This window comes from Mastacembelus armatus, chromosome 4, assembly GCF_900324485.2.
Source record: "Mastacembelus armatus chromosome 4, fMasArm1.2, whole genome shotgun sequence".
Classification (NCBI taxonomy): Eukaryota; Metazoa; Chordata; class Actinopteri; order Synbranchiformes; family Mastacembelidae; genus Mastacembelus; species Mastacembelus armatus.
The window spans coordinates 7,312,792-7,327,710 of NC_046636.1; the positions used below are offsets into that span (position 1 = coordinate 7,312,792).

General features: G+C 38.7%; 1 protein-coding gene across 1 annotated transcript; it reads left to right on the top strand.

Moving 5' to 3' along the window:
• Positions 1-3,423: 3,423 nt before the first annotated feature.
• LOC113139685 (receptor-type tyrosine-protein phosphatase C-like) lies at positions 3,424-12,435 on the top strand. Its single transcript, XM_026323060.2, has 15 exons — positions 3,424-3,502; positions 5,186-5,197; positions 6,641-6,730; positions 6,970-6,984; positions 7,236-7,493; positions 7,590-7,811; positions 7,907-8,020; positions 8,535-8,669; positions 8,793-8,945; positions 9,512-9,664; positions 10,742-10,956; positions 11,070-11,130; positions 11,279-11,375; positions 11,613-11,641; positions 12,210-12,435. Exons 1-15 carry the CDS (start codon positions 3,439-3,441, stop codon positions 12,257-12,259), a joined length of 1,668 nt encoding a protein of 555 aa, XP_026178845.1. The 5' UTR covers positions 3,424-3,438; the 3' UTR covers positions 12,260-12,435.
• The last annotated feature ends 2,484 nt before the right edge of the window (positions 12,436-14,919 follow it).

Below are 14,919 nucleotides of genomic sequence, written 5' to 3' on the forward strand. Positions count from 1 at the left end.
GCTTCCCTCTTCGCCACCTTCCGTATGCTGCTGGAGACATGCCAGACCCAGTGTTTCTTCTTTGATGAGGCTATGCAGAGGTGCCTAGCCCTGTCCTCAACTATGGCGCTCCACTCCTCCCCGTCAGCTCTCCAGGCCTCTCCACCAGTTCTCCAGGCTTCACCGCCAGTTCTCCAGGCTTCACTGCTGGTTCTCCAGACTTCCCCACTGGCTCTCCAAGCTTCTGTCTGACATCCTGATCTGCAGTGTGTGGGCCCCACACAGCTCTCTGTCAACTCTGCGATTGTCGGGCTCATCACTGACGACGATGACGCTGAGGACTGATGCAGGACTTCGTGGACTGGTGTCAGCAGAACCACCACCTCATCGACGGGGGGAAGACCAAGGAAATGGAGGTGGACTTCTGCAGACGTTGGTCTACTCTTCCCTCGTTAGTGAACATCCAGGGAATGGACATTGAGAGAGTGGAATCTTATAAGTACCTGGGTGTTCACCTGAACAACAAACTGGACTGGACTCATAACACAGAAGCACTGTACAGGAAGGGCCAGAGCCAGCTCTACCTCTTGAGGAGACTGCGATCTTTTGGGGTGAGGACCTTCTATGACTCTCTGGTGGCATCAGCCATCCTGTACAGTGTGGTCTATTTGAGCAGCAGCATCATGGAGAGGGTGAGGGAGAGGAAGAAGCTATACAATGTCATCAGGAAGTCCAGCTCTGTCCTGGGCATCCTCTGGACTCAGTGAGGGAGGTGGGAGACAGAAGGGTCCTGGCTAAACTAACATCTATGCTGGACCATGAGTCTCACCCCCTGCAGGACGGCCTGTCTGCCCTGGAAAGCAGCTTCAGTGACAGACTGATCCACACTCGCTGTGTGAAGGAGAGATTCTGCAGGTCTTTCCTTCCTGCTGCTGTCAGACTCTACAATGGTCATTACTAACACTGTACATTTGTCATCCATCTGCTGTAATCATGTACAGCAGTGTAGTATAAGGTAAATCACATCAGTGCAATATACTGTAGTCACTTTACCTGGTATTTATTTATTTATCCATCAATGTCCATATACTGTACATACCCATAGCCACTTAGTATTTTTAATTTCTTATTTATCTTACATCTTTGCTACTTCTGGCACTCTGCTGTGTACAAATAAAGGTTCCTTATCTTATCTTATCTTATCTTATCTATCTTATTTTCTCTGGCAGAGACGCAAGTCATCTGGCAGGAGCTCAAGGCTCAGTCCCTGGTGGTCCTGGCTCCTTGGGACCTTGCCCCTGTCCCAACCAGCTGCACACCAGCAACACGATGATGGCGGCAGCGTGGGAGGGGGTCAACTCCACCTCCAGCCAGTGTGCCAGAGTCTCTAACCTGCCTGCCAGAGCCAGCTCCTCAGCCTAAGCTCTCACTCCCTCAGCCTAAGCTCCAATCCACTCAGCCTGAGCTCGCTGGAACCCAGAGCTGCCTTCTCGTAGCCAGATTCTCCAGAGCCACAACCAGAGTCTCCAGAGCCTCAACCAGAGTTTCCAGTCTAACAACCAGAGCTCCCAGCTAGCTTGTTGCCTAAACCATTGGCTAGCCCCTCAATAGACTGTCCTGCAGCATGAGGCAGTTTCCAGAACCTCTGTGTGTCGTCTATGTCGCCCCCGCTGAGGTCATTTTCCAGAATCCTGAACCCCAGTGCACCAACGCAGACATCCCTGCTGAGGCTTCTCTCTAGGGTTCTGGTCCTCGGTGTGCCGATTGCAGCATCCCCGCTGAGGCTTCTCTCCAGCACCATACCAGCGCTAATGTTCCCCTCCAGCTGTCTAAGTCCACAGCTAGCCCTTCTCCAGAGTTTCCAGCTAGCCCTTCTCCAGATCTCAGTGCGGTGCAGCAGCCAGAGCTCAGCGTGGTGCAGAAGCCAGGGCCCAGCACGGTGCAACAGCCAGGGCTCAGCACAGTACTGCAGCTAGAGCCCAGCGCTGTCCAAACTGAACTCTGCTCTCTCCGGGCCATCCTCTTTAGCTGGCCTGACTGTGCCTCCAGCCCTCCTCCCTGGGCCTCTGGCTTTCATGCCTGTCTTCTGCCTCCCTGCCCGAGGTTCCCTGCCAGCTGCCTGAATCCACGGCTGGTCCACCTCCCCTGAGTCTTTGGCAAGCCCTTTGTCTCAGTCTCTGGCCAGCCTTTTACCTCAGTCTCCGGCCAGCCATTCACCTGAGTTTCCAGCAAGCTCCCCATCTCAGTCTCCAGCCAGCCTCTCACCTGAGTTTCCGGCAAGCCCTTCGCCTCAGTCTCCAGCTGATTTCATGCCTCAGACTGCAGGTCATCCAAGGGGCCTCCCTTCCAAGCAGCCCAGGACTCCAGGTCTTCCCAGGGGCCGTCCTTCTAGGCGGCCCCAGATCTCAACTCTCTTGAGGGGCCGTCCTTCTCCCAAGCAGCCCCAGATCCCAGCTCTCGTGACAGGCCATCCTCCAGATCCACCTCGGATTCCGGTTTGCCTGAGGGACTGTCCTCTTTAGCAGCCCCGAATCCCGGCTAGGCTGAGGGGCCAATCACCAGAGCAACCCCTGTCTCAACAGCCCATGAGGTTGCGCTCTTGGCCCACCCAGCCTCTGGAGACATTATGGGGACAGAACCCTGAACTTGGGGCTGTCTCCCCTGCGCCCACCCTCTGGCGCCCACCACCGCCCACCCAATATCTGCGGATGGAATTTGGCTGTCTGGGGTCAAGCTTCCTCCCCAGGACCTTTATTTTGGTTCACAAGACTTCCTGTGTGGCTGGTGTGCTGCTAGATAGCTTGGGGCTCATTTGGGTGACACTTGATGTGTCATGACAGGACAACAGAATTTGTGGAAGTTTAACATTTCCCTTTGATGTGGTGGTCTTTTGCCTGCCCTAATATCACATAATATATTGTGAGTTGTTCAGTAGTGTGTTCAGGTGATTCCATCAGTTTAAGTCAGGAAATATCATGTGACAGGGTCATACTATATGTACACTATAAGGTATTTGCATTTCTCTATATTCTAATAAAGTTCAAGAAAATACCTTAAAACTTTAGTAGGTAAGTAAATGTACTTATTAACTTTTCACCAGTGATTTAAAGTATGGCAGCAAAACAAGTCCAGTTTGCTTCAAATATGCTGCTAGTTAGACAACGTGACAAAGAAATATCAGTTATATGCGCACACTCAAAATAAACCCTGGTCTTATTTTTAAAGTTAGAAACCAGAAGTTCAGTTTACAGTGGGGTAAAGGAAATGAAACTTCCTGTTTTCAAACTGAGTAAAAAATAATTTTTCATTAACTCCTGCTCACTCATCGTGTAACTACGGGTGAGGTTAAAGGTGTCCACAACAAGTCAAGACACCACTTATTCAGTAAAACTACAACATAAAACATTTTGCTGTGTGAATCTCCCAAATTGGATTACACTGTGTGGAGAGCTTCTGGACATGGTGGGTCAGCGTGGTCTCAAGATCCTGCTGGTCTGGGCTTGGATCATAGATTTGGCCGTCTGTAAGTAACCAGCTTCAAAACCGACTTAACACACATCTTTATAAAATGGACTGTGAAGACAAAAAAGTGTTTTGTGAGGTGACGTCTACAGTCATTAAGTGTTGAAGATGTGAAAAGACAGATTTTAAATTGTATAACTCTTGAACACTGTAAAAGAGGACATTTCTAATTCTATATTCTATTTGATTTTTCTTGTGTGTAATTATTTGAGGAAAACGAAATCATTTTCATGCTTTTGTCAATCTCTGGTTTTAAGTATTGAGAAAATATATAATGTTCATATTATTTTTGATACTGACTCATCAACAATAAAGTCTAAAAACCTGAGTCAAATCATCTTCAAATAGAAACCACTTTACATCTGTCATTTAAATTCTATTATTTATAGTTTTTAGGTTCCAATGTGGCCTATTTAACAAATTCCATTTCTATGAATTAATATAGCAAAGGTGTGTTATGATTATTCTGTTTTGACAGGAACATACCAAAGATAAAAACAGTTTAATCTTTATTGTAATTATCGTTATTTATTTTTATACTTCTGTGCATTTTTTCCTGACAGCCTAGAACTGCAAAACACTGAAAACATGTCTCAAATCTTGAATTACTGGCTGTTGGTTGTAACTGGTATAGTTGATAATGATTTATAATTTTGTTCATGAATATTTTTTGTGAATGGTGATTTATGGGAGGAAGCACTGAATCATGAATATCTCAGAACCTATAAAAGGTGAAGATGTGAAACTTGCTTTGCATGATTCAAAGATGACAGTCCAAACCACAAACACCATTTATGAAGAAATAAAAATATGTCATGTGAATAAATTTCTGCATAGATGCAGCTACAGACGTGCTTGCACCTCTGAAATGTTCCAGATAGTCACTGTAATCAGTTTTGTGATATCTATATGAATTATTAATTATTGTTGCTTTATGGATGTTAATGGGAGGATTCATTAAATCATGACATCAGCTTAACATAGTAATTTAAAATAAAAATATTTAAATTAATATGAATGAAAAAAAAGATCGGAAAAGGAACAGTATACATGGGATGTGTGGTCTAAGTCACAAACGTTTATCTAGAACCTTATAGGAAAAGCATGTTCTCAAACATTGAAAACGTTCTTGTTCTTATATTTTCTGTATGTTTAGGGTATTTTACAGACATAAAATTGACTAACACACATATGTTTTCTTCCTGTGCTTTCTGACCTAAGAAATGGAATTGCACTTTTAGCACCCACATCTTTACAGGGTGAATATCACGTTTGATTTATTACTTTCAGTACTTGTTTTCTTCTTAAACCTCTTGCAAAGATCTCATCCACGACTTCAGTCACCACCCAAATCAGACAAACACCATAGATTAGACTTTTCTTCTTTAACTATTTACTATGTAGGATCGTGGTAAGACTGTTTTTGATAGAAGTCAGTGATATAAGTGGTTTGACTTCTGAAATGGCAAGTGTGGTTCTTTGCCATGTTGTCATAGCAACCAAGTTGTACAACCTCATATGAAAATGGCCTCCTTGTTTCAGCCGAGAACGATGTGGCCCTCCAAAGAAGTTATATAGAATAGGATTTATAGATCAGATGTTGACTGTTGTTGTATGTTCAGATGCACAACAAGACAAAAAAGTTGCAATTATTTACATGTTTTTTTCTTCTTTGCATTTCCAGGTCAAACCACAGGTGAGTTTAAAATGACCTAATGTAATACCTAACATTAAATTGTTATTTTAATGAATGAATGTTTAAAATTCTAATTAAGCTACCAGCTTTGCCATACCCTGTGCCACACCAGCCTCCTCTGTGCTTCAGCCTCTTACTACTTCCTACTCTTCACACTCCCTCAGCACCAAAGCCTAGTCCCCCTAGGTGAGTTTCATTCATGTTCAAGGCCGATGCAGAAAGTAATCGGACAATCAAAGGACACATGAGTTCGATCTTTACTCCTGGCTATTTTTCCTATTGTTTCCTTATTGGCTTGCTTTATGCTGAGCAAATGCAAACTAATAATAAAACTGCATCTCTGCAGTGAGGGCTATAAATCAGTTATGTTATTTATACCCATGAAGTCATATAATAATGCATTGCTTCTTTTTTGTTTGTTTGCTTGATGTTGCTTCCTGTCTGGAATGTCAGCAAAGTGTCAATTAAGAAGAAAATCAGATTCTACACGGACTGTGTGATTTTCTCCTGGCCTAACCTCTTCCCAGTCCATTTTTCCAGTTATACTGTATCTTAGATTGGTTGTAATGATACTCAAACATGGACACATATAAACACGTTTTAGGTGCAGATGCAGTTTTTTCCATCACAGGAACAAGATTATTAATCCAGTGAAAAGAATTCATTCGATTTTCTAATAGCAGCTTGTCTTTTAGAGTTCAGGTTGAAACTTCATTGACTTTAGTTCAACATTAGTTTTTATTGGTTAGTCAATAAGATGTTAAGTTGGGTTTGCTACTGCTACAAAGTTATGCCAGTACTGTTCCACTGCTGTCATACTCCTGTTAAGGTTGGTCTCAATAAGGCAACTTTGCTGTTGGTGACACAGTTTTGGCCAAAGAGACAGAACATTGTTGAAAAAATCAGGATTTAGAGCTTTTGTTTTCTGTCATGTTTTCTTTTTAAAACAAATGTGTAGAGGTACATGAAGGAGAGGAAGGAGAGATGGTTAGTGACACCATCTTTGTAACAAACTGGGTTTATGTGGACATCATCATGTAGCAGCTTTTTCTTTACAGGAACAAACATTAGGATATTGTGTTTGTCTTGATGTTTTTACCTGGATTGTAGATAATTCAGCCCACTTACCTGCACACACAAATCCACTAAACCCAGACTCTCTGTAACCTCCTCACCTACGGTCACCAACGCAGCAACAGCTGCCCCCAAACCTACACTCACCTTATTAACCCTCAAACCAGAGCCCTCAAATCAGATACTCAATTCTGCCACTAAGTCTGATAATGTATTCAGCCTGGGTTTCCAGTTATTTATTAGCCAAAGTACATTTAGCATGATTAAATCCTGAAATGGTTGTTACAGTAAGTATCATATCAGCTAAGACTGTTGGCAGTGAAGTATTTCAGTGTGAACTTGACATCCAGCATGCTCTTCATCCTGCAGCCACTACTCTTCCTCCAAGCATCTCAAATCAGTCCTCACTCACAACCACTTCAGTTACCAACCAAACAGTCTCTCAGGCGAATACCACAGGTTGGAATATTCTCCTTTACTATACACATATATACAATACAGTCGTTGATATAGGACTGTGGTAAGAGTGTTATTAGTCCAGACAATGGACACTAACACTGACACTGGTCAGGTAGGGATTACAAGTAGTTCTGACAGGTAAAAGTAAAACTTTGTTAGATTCCTCCTGTTGAATAATCATATTAATGTTTTGTTTTGCTCTTTTCTCATCTCTTCTTCTGTGGTAATGCATCGTCCAGTCCCACCTCCACAGTGTGAGTATCAGATCATGTTTTCTAACATAGTGAAATTATTTTGGTATCAAGTGTCTGTTTTTCCTTCTTACTTTAAAACAAATACAGTGACAGTGTATTTTTACAGTGAGTGTCCAGAAAGTGTTTTATTCTCAACTATCACAGGAACAGATTCAACTAAAACATGAACAAAGTGTGTGAGATTAAAAAGACGTCTTCACTTGGTTCATATCAACTAAGATATTTTATAAATCTGTTGATCTGGTTTTCAGGTTCTTACAATGTTACACCCATAAAGTTTGGCTTCCAGTTTAACATTACAAGCTCTGCTGCTGGTGACTACACCATAACCGTTAATGAAGAAGGCCAATCCACAATCTCACTTCAACTCTCCGATCAAACCGATTCACATGAAATCAAACACCTGAAGCCCTGTACTGAATATGAGCATCATGTGACATTTACTGTTGGACCTGACAAAATAAACTGTAACAACAGTGATGGACATAAAACCAAGACGTCTCAAATGAGTGAGTAAAAATAATTCATACTGTTCTAATGTATCTCACATTTCTCCACATTTAAGACAGGAGTCTGTTTATAAAATACATGTTTGTGTATTTTAGATAAAACTGACATTAAAGATAGCAGCAGCTGCAAACCTGGATATGTTTGTTACCAAAGTGACTGGAACATCGGCTCTTCACAATCAACACCAAATAATATTCCAGCTCATCAATGTGATGAGAAAACATTCTGTGTCAAACCTGGTTCCAATGACATTTGTTCAGATTTTACTACAAGCTTCACCTGTGGGAAGTTTAGCTTCACCGAAAGCATCACTGTCGGTGTGTACAACAGATTCTACCTGTGTTTTGATTTGTATGTGCTGTAACTTATTTTCCTCCAGTCTAAACTATGTGCTCTTTTCTTTTTCCTACAGATTTCTTAGATGAAACTACAATAAATCAGCCCATTCCCACTGAACTTCCTGCAAAAATAAATCCTGAGTTACCTCCAAACTGTAAAAACCTCTCCATTGATTACACCTGTCAAGGTAAATAGAAAGACTGGAAAAAGAACATGTTATTGTTCTCAACTTTCTGATAGAATGAATAAAAATATGTGGAGATTGGGATTAGCAGTTTCCACTTCTACTTGGTGTAAGAGGAAACTTAAGTTCTTTGTGCACAGATAATATTTACACATCTGTTCTTACCTCATGTAAGTTGTCACACCACTGTTACAATTATACGTACAGTTATACTTAATCCTCACACTCCTGTTCGCTAGTTTCACTCGTTTAAGAATCTTGTACATATCACTTCTAATTCCGTTTTTTCTTTCTTTTTAACTCCTGTCTTCTAGTTTTAAAGTTGAACTTTAATGTACACAGAGACCTGAGTCAACTGTTGTCAAATTCCTTGTTTGTGTGCACAAACATGGTCACTAACGTTTTCATTCTGGTCGGTTTTAAGTTGAAGTTTAACCACAACTGATCAACTGCTTCTAGTTACTGAGGTAAAAAGATTAGTTGTTGAAGAAAAGTTGTCATCCTTGTGTCTCCTCAGAAAATCTAAATCCTGCTGAGCAGAAGAAACTGTCAGAGTTGGAGCCCTACACAGATTACAGCTGTACTGGTCTGATCAAGAACAACAGTGTCCCAATAAAAGTCACAACTGCTATCAAGTTTAACATCGACTGTGGTCTGTTGACGTTCACTTCACCTCAGTGCAATAAAAGTTTTTATCCTCAGATACTGTGGAGTGAATTACTGTATAGTACCAGAGCTCAGTTCACTGTTACTGATGTCTGATGTTTTCCAACAGAACTCACAATAACCAACACAAAGAGCAGCACAACCAATACCTCCATTGAGCTGAGGTGGAACACAGCCAGTCAGAAGTGTAGAAATGTCCTCTCCAACCTGAAGAAGCTTTCTTATGAATGCAGCTGTAGGCCTACTGACTCCAACCAGCAGAGTAAGTTCAATTATTTAGATTAAGTTTAGAATTATTTTCTTCATTTTACAGGAAGGTGCTTTTTGAACTTTGCTGAAGCTCCTTTAACTGTTTAGTTTAGTTTACCTAAATAGTCAAACATACTGAGAAAATGGGAATCATTCCTGAACTTCTAGAGCCACATGCTAACTTTAGCCTGCTTAGTGACACAAATGACATTGGATGATAGAAATAAGTCACAATTTTATGAAAAAGATTCATAAAATATAAATGAAATATGATCCAGAAATAACTGAAACATCACAGTTTAATTTAATATGTTTCCATATCCACAAAAAGTGTGGCATTAGCTGTTTCTCAGTCTGCTGGTATATAGTCCATGGTGGATGTTAAAGTGTTCGCTTGTAGGACCAGAGTCACTGATCTACAGTAGCAGTGACACATGGATGATTTTGAGATGGTAACGTGACAAACAGATCAATCTGCTGTTGTATATTTTCTCTGATTTAAGGTTCAGTCACATAAAGTCTTTGATTTTCCTGCTGTCATTAAACACAACAAAACAGATGATGAAAATTATGTTACAGCTACAGGAAAAACACTGGGAGAAACTAACGGAGGAAGATGTAAAATTTCTGGACTGAAACCATACACAGACTATACCTGTGACATCCAACCCACCTACAACAACAAGAAAGTGAATAAACAACATGAAGTTAAACTGAAAACTGATCCTGGAAGTAAGTAACCAACAAAATATCTTATTGGTAAAGTACAGTTATTTTTTCATGGTATTTATCAAACCTTCACATTTTAAGGAATATGCAGTTATTTAATTAAGCCAATTACATTAATCAAGTAAAAGTTCATATTTCTGTTTCTGATCATTATGAAAATTACAATTAATGATTAATGAGCAATACCAATGTACATTATGTAAAGAAACATGTATCTCTCACACAGTCCAAACCATTATAATAATCATTACAATGTAGCTCCAACCAGTACAATAGGATCCATACATATGTGTCAGGAATATACAGTAATTATAGAATTGAAATTCCAATAAAAGTCATTATTCTCAGTTGAATTCTCTGTGACTGTAGCTTCAGTCAGTCCTGACCTATTTATAAATCTTACTGCTCACTTATTAGTCTGCAGTGTGGCAGCAGAGTAATTACTGACCTTTTCAGTGTTAAATTGTAATCCTTACATTAAAACATTTTTCAAACTGAATAATAATCATATTTTCTTATAGTCTTTAAAAAATCAATTTTAAAAATAGTTTTGCATGTGTGTATCATCTTCCATCTCACAGGTGAGTTTTTTGGAAATGAATCAGTTGAATTTGTCAGTTAGTCAGTGTAAGTCCCGACAGCCTTATTTCACTAAATATTTCTATTGTATTTCATTTAAACATCTCACCTTAAAATGAAATGCAGTCCAGCCCTCAGAGCAGGACCAGGTCAGGGCACTCTACAACCTCTACCAAATATATAACAGCTGTGGGATAAAGTTAATAACAAGTAATAGTAAAAGCCTAAAATAATCACTTTTAATAATAACTACTTTTATTCCTTTTCACTTTGTGTTTATATTTAGTTGGTTTTAAACAGTAAATGTAATTTCTTTCTTTGCTTTGCTCAATTTGTGTTTGTATCACTTCTGATGTCCAGGACAACTAATACAGCAGCTCACTAATAATGTTTTTAACTACAGAAATGGCTGCTATAGAAAACTAAAATATTACTTCAACTGTGAATATGCATAAAGTGTTGTATCTGAAGTTGAATATATTTTTCTTCACTCTCTTACAGGACCAGATCAAGTCACAAAGCTGAATGTGGGTTTTCCAGAGCATAATGTGATTAAAGTAACCTGTGACCGAGCCAAAAATCTGAATGGACCTGAGGAGAGATACATAATGCGTCTTCGTTATGCAGGTGGCACTGACGTTGTGCCTTTGCAAAATGTTCCAAAATGTAATACTGAATTCAAAGATCTGAGCTACCTTACAAAATACACAGTGGAGGTTTGTATCATCTTTTTCATTCCAGTTTTATTCATTTTCCATGAATTGTGTCTTTTTTCATTTTTCCAAATGCCATAATGCCTGATACAGGGATGTTTTAAATATATTTCCAGGTGACTGTTTTCAATGGAATATTTGAGAGTGAGCCCATGAGAAAAGATGTCTCTATTCTATGTGAGTGTTTCAATCAATATTACAAATTGTCTTAATTTTATTGTCAAATTATTTTTGCATATTTTATTCTAAAGTACAGTACAAACCGTCACTTTCTCTATTTTGCATCTTGCATCATCATTTTTCTTGTGGTAACAATTGTTTACAGATAATGACAAAGTTGTCATTGGTTTTTTGGTCTTTCTCATCATCATCACATTTGTGGCCTCACTTGGGATCGTCCTTTACCTGTACAAAAACCCTCGGTAAGGATAACTTTGAACACATCTCCTGCATTGCATATCAACCTGCCTCTTTTGTTTTACTGCTGAGGACTGTGCTGCAATGGGCTTACAGTAATCAAGGAGTATCACTTCAATCAGTGTTGTAAACAGAGATTAATGAAAAGTGTTAGTTACCTAAATATTAGATGTCTTCAAAGTAAATACCATCTGAGTCAATATTATATTATTTTTTCATACCAACATATTTATCGTCCACAGTGATGATTTGATGCTTCAGTCAACAGCAAGTGAGTAGACTTTTCCTTTTCTATCCAGTAACACCCTCTAAACACCAAACAAACACCATCATACTCAGCAGCTACAAAAGATTGTTATTACAGACTCTTGAGGGACTGCTGATATTCATGGCAAAGGTCATGTGGCCACAATCAGACGTCAGAACACAGTAAAACCACTGATACACTTAGTTTAAGGACGTGTTTGTGTGTCCTCATGGCTGCCTTGCCTAGCCAGCAGTCCTTAGCATTAAGTATATTGGTAGTTTAATTGGCAGTGTTAAGTATTATTGCATTATGTTTGCTATAGGTTCAATCATTAATATAAGATTTCCTAGAAATTACTCATCGTTGTATGAAAGACGAATATTCAGAAAATTATAAAATATAAATATAAAACTAATAATTGTAGAAATGTAATAAACTATAAATCCTACAGTGACATGCTTTAGGGAAGCAAAACAGCTACAAGTCTTTATTCAGCTGTAGGTCTTTTTTTAACAGGAAGATTCATTACAGAAGTAAAATAACTGAAAAGCAGACAGTTTCCTCCACATGTCATGTTTTCTTATTCTTCTAGTTTATGTTAATGCTCGTCCATTTCTACGTCATCACGAAGAAACTAAATGAGGAAGAAAAGCTTGATGGAGCAGCCGACCAAATCATCTACTCTCTATGCTTGGACTTTAACTTGTTCAGCTTGACGCTTTGCCAGTGTCTTTAAATAATTACTCTGTGTTTTAAATGTTCAAAATGACCAACCCTGTCTACTAGAAATGACATGTCAGGGTTACGTAAGTGCTGCCTGAATTATTATTACTATTATTATTATTATTGTTGTTGTTATTATTAGTAGTAGTGATGATGTGGTGTACAAATTACTGTGATATGAAGCATGTGCATGTTCATCACACACATTTTCGTGACAGGTGTTGGATTCAGTACAAAGTCATTTGTGTGAACATCCTCTCTCACCGTGACATACAGCCGCAGACATTACTGATTTTATCTGTAAGTGACCATCTAAAAATATTTGTTAATAATGAAATTTAATCTAATAAAAATACTTCAGGTCAGATTAGTGTCACTGCTGAATGATGGAGTTCAGGTTGTTAAAGATCAATTTGATTTACTGATGATGATTTACTATTCAAAAATGTTTTAGTCTGTCACGTTGTTTATATAATGAACTGCTTTAATTTCAATTGCAATTTTGATACTTGTGCCACCTGCAGGTAGTGAAAGCTAAAGACTTTAGTTTGTAGGCATGTTTTTTTCTTTTACTGTAAAGATGCTATTTCTGGATGTTTTAAGGTTTAACATTTGATATTTCTATGACATATTGATGATAATAAAAATGTATAAAACATGAGACTGGCCTCTACTGGATTCTAAATACAAAAACAAAATTCAACCTGTTTTTGTGAAATATCAGATTTGATCTTTTGAAGAAAAAAAAAATCCATATTCTTTCTACACATCAATAAGCACTACTTAACATTTAACATTTTAAAGTGAAAATTAAGCCAAAGTTTTACATTTCTGCAGAAATAATGACTTGTTCAAATTCATAATCAACTAATAATCAATAAATATGAACATTATTTCAGTAACAGCTAAGTGTATAGATAAAATAAGACAAATCACCCCAGGTGTCTGAGAAGTACAGCCTTCTCTTGCCTTCTGTCAGTGGAAAATGCTGCATGTCACATAAACAACGTCACTTCACAGTGTAACAAGTGGGAGCCAGACAAAAACAGTGTGTGTTCTAGTATCAGTCTGGGTTATCATGGTGGGCTACAGAAAAAATGGAAGTTACAAGGACAAACTTACCATTGTAGTCCATCAACACGAGTCCATCAAACTATGCAAACATTAAATATCATTTGCCTGTATTTTACTTTCTGTAAGACTCCATACCAACTTCAGAGGATGTGCAGAAAAATAAACTGAGTCAGTGTAAAAGACTGGGACACTGCAGAGCATTGTCATTAGATTACATGAAGATAAAAACACCATAATTCAATATTGCATATCACATCTGTAAGCAGAAAACAGCAGACATGCATCAATACAGAATTTGATCATTTGCTCTTAAATACAACCAATTTCTTCACAAACTTCAAAAATGTTGATGCATTACAGATGCTCTTCTCTAGGGAGGATAGGGGCAGAAGATTAACAGCAGGTGAAGTTGAGGAAAAATTACAGTAATGAAAAGATATTTAATGCAGTGGGTGAGAAAAGCAACATGAACAAACATAAGAACATGTACAAATACAAAACATAAAAAAGCAACATATAGTTCAGGAAGCATCAAGTAACAATGCTCAGTGGCTGGTGGACCTAAGAAAACACCACTTCCCACCACGAATTTTAAGTATGGAAGCAAACCAAGTCTAGTGTTTGCATCAAATATACTGTTAGTTAGACAATGTTACAAAGAAATGCCAGTTATATGCACATATTCTCATTACACCGGTCTAATTTTCACTCTACTGGTTCAATCTCCTAACAAACTGGGTTTAGAACATAGTCTGACAAAATGCACATTTCCTAGAGATCAACTCTCAACTGTTTAGCATCTCTTACTGTTTTGGATTTTACACCACGTTAGAAATCAGCAAATCACTTTACAGTGGCAGAGAGGAAAAGAAACTTCCTGTCATCTCAGTGAGTAAAAGGTAGATGTTGCGTTCAGTCCTGCTCACTTGGCTTGTAACCACCAGGTTAGGTTATAGATGTGGGAACTAAGTTAAGATGCTGTTCAGACAAATTTCTCTCATTCAGTAAAACTACAACATAAAACATTTTGCTGTGTGAATATCTCCCAAATTGGATTACACTGTGTGGAGAGCTTCTGGACATGGTGGGTCAGTGTGGTCTCAAGATCCTGCTGCTCTGGGCTTGGATCATCGATTTGGCCGTCTGTAAGTAACCAGCTTCAAAACCGACTTATCTATATTCTATTTGAAGAGGTTTTCCTTGTTGTGGCGTATAGTTGGTAAACTAATTATTTAATTATTTGGCCAGGAACACAAGAAAAATTATCTTTAGCATAATAATCTTTATGTATTTTTATTCTTCCAAGTGTCTTTTTTGACAGCCTAGTAGTGTAAAACACCGGAAACACTCAAATGTTAAACATATTATTGGTTGCTGGTTATTACTGGTATAGTTAGTTAATGAGTTATAATTTTGTTCATGAATATTTTTTGTGAACAGTTATTTATTTGAGGAAGAACAGAATTGTGAGTATCTCAAAACCTGTAAAGGGCATAAAGACATGA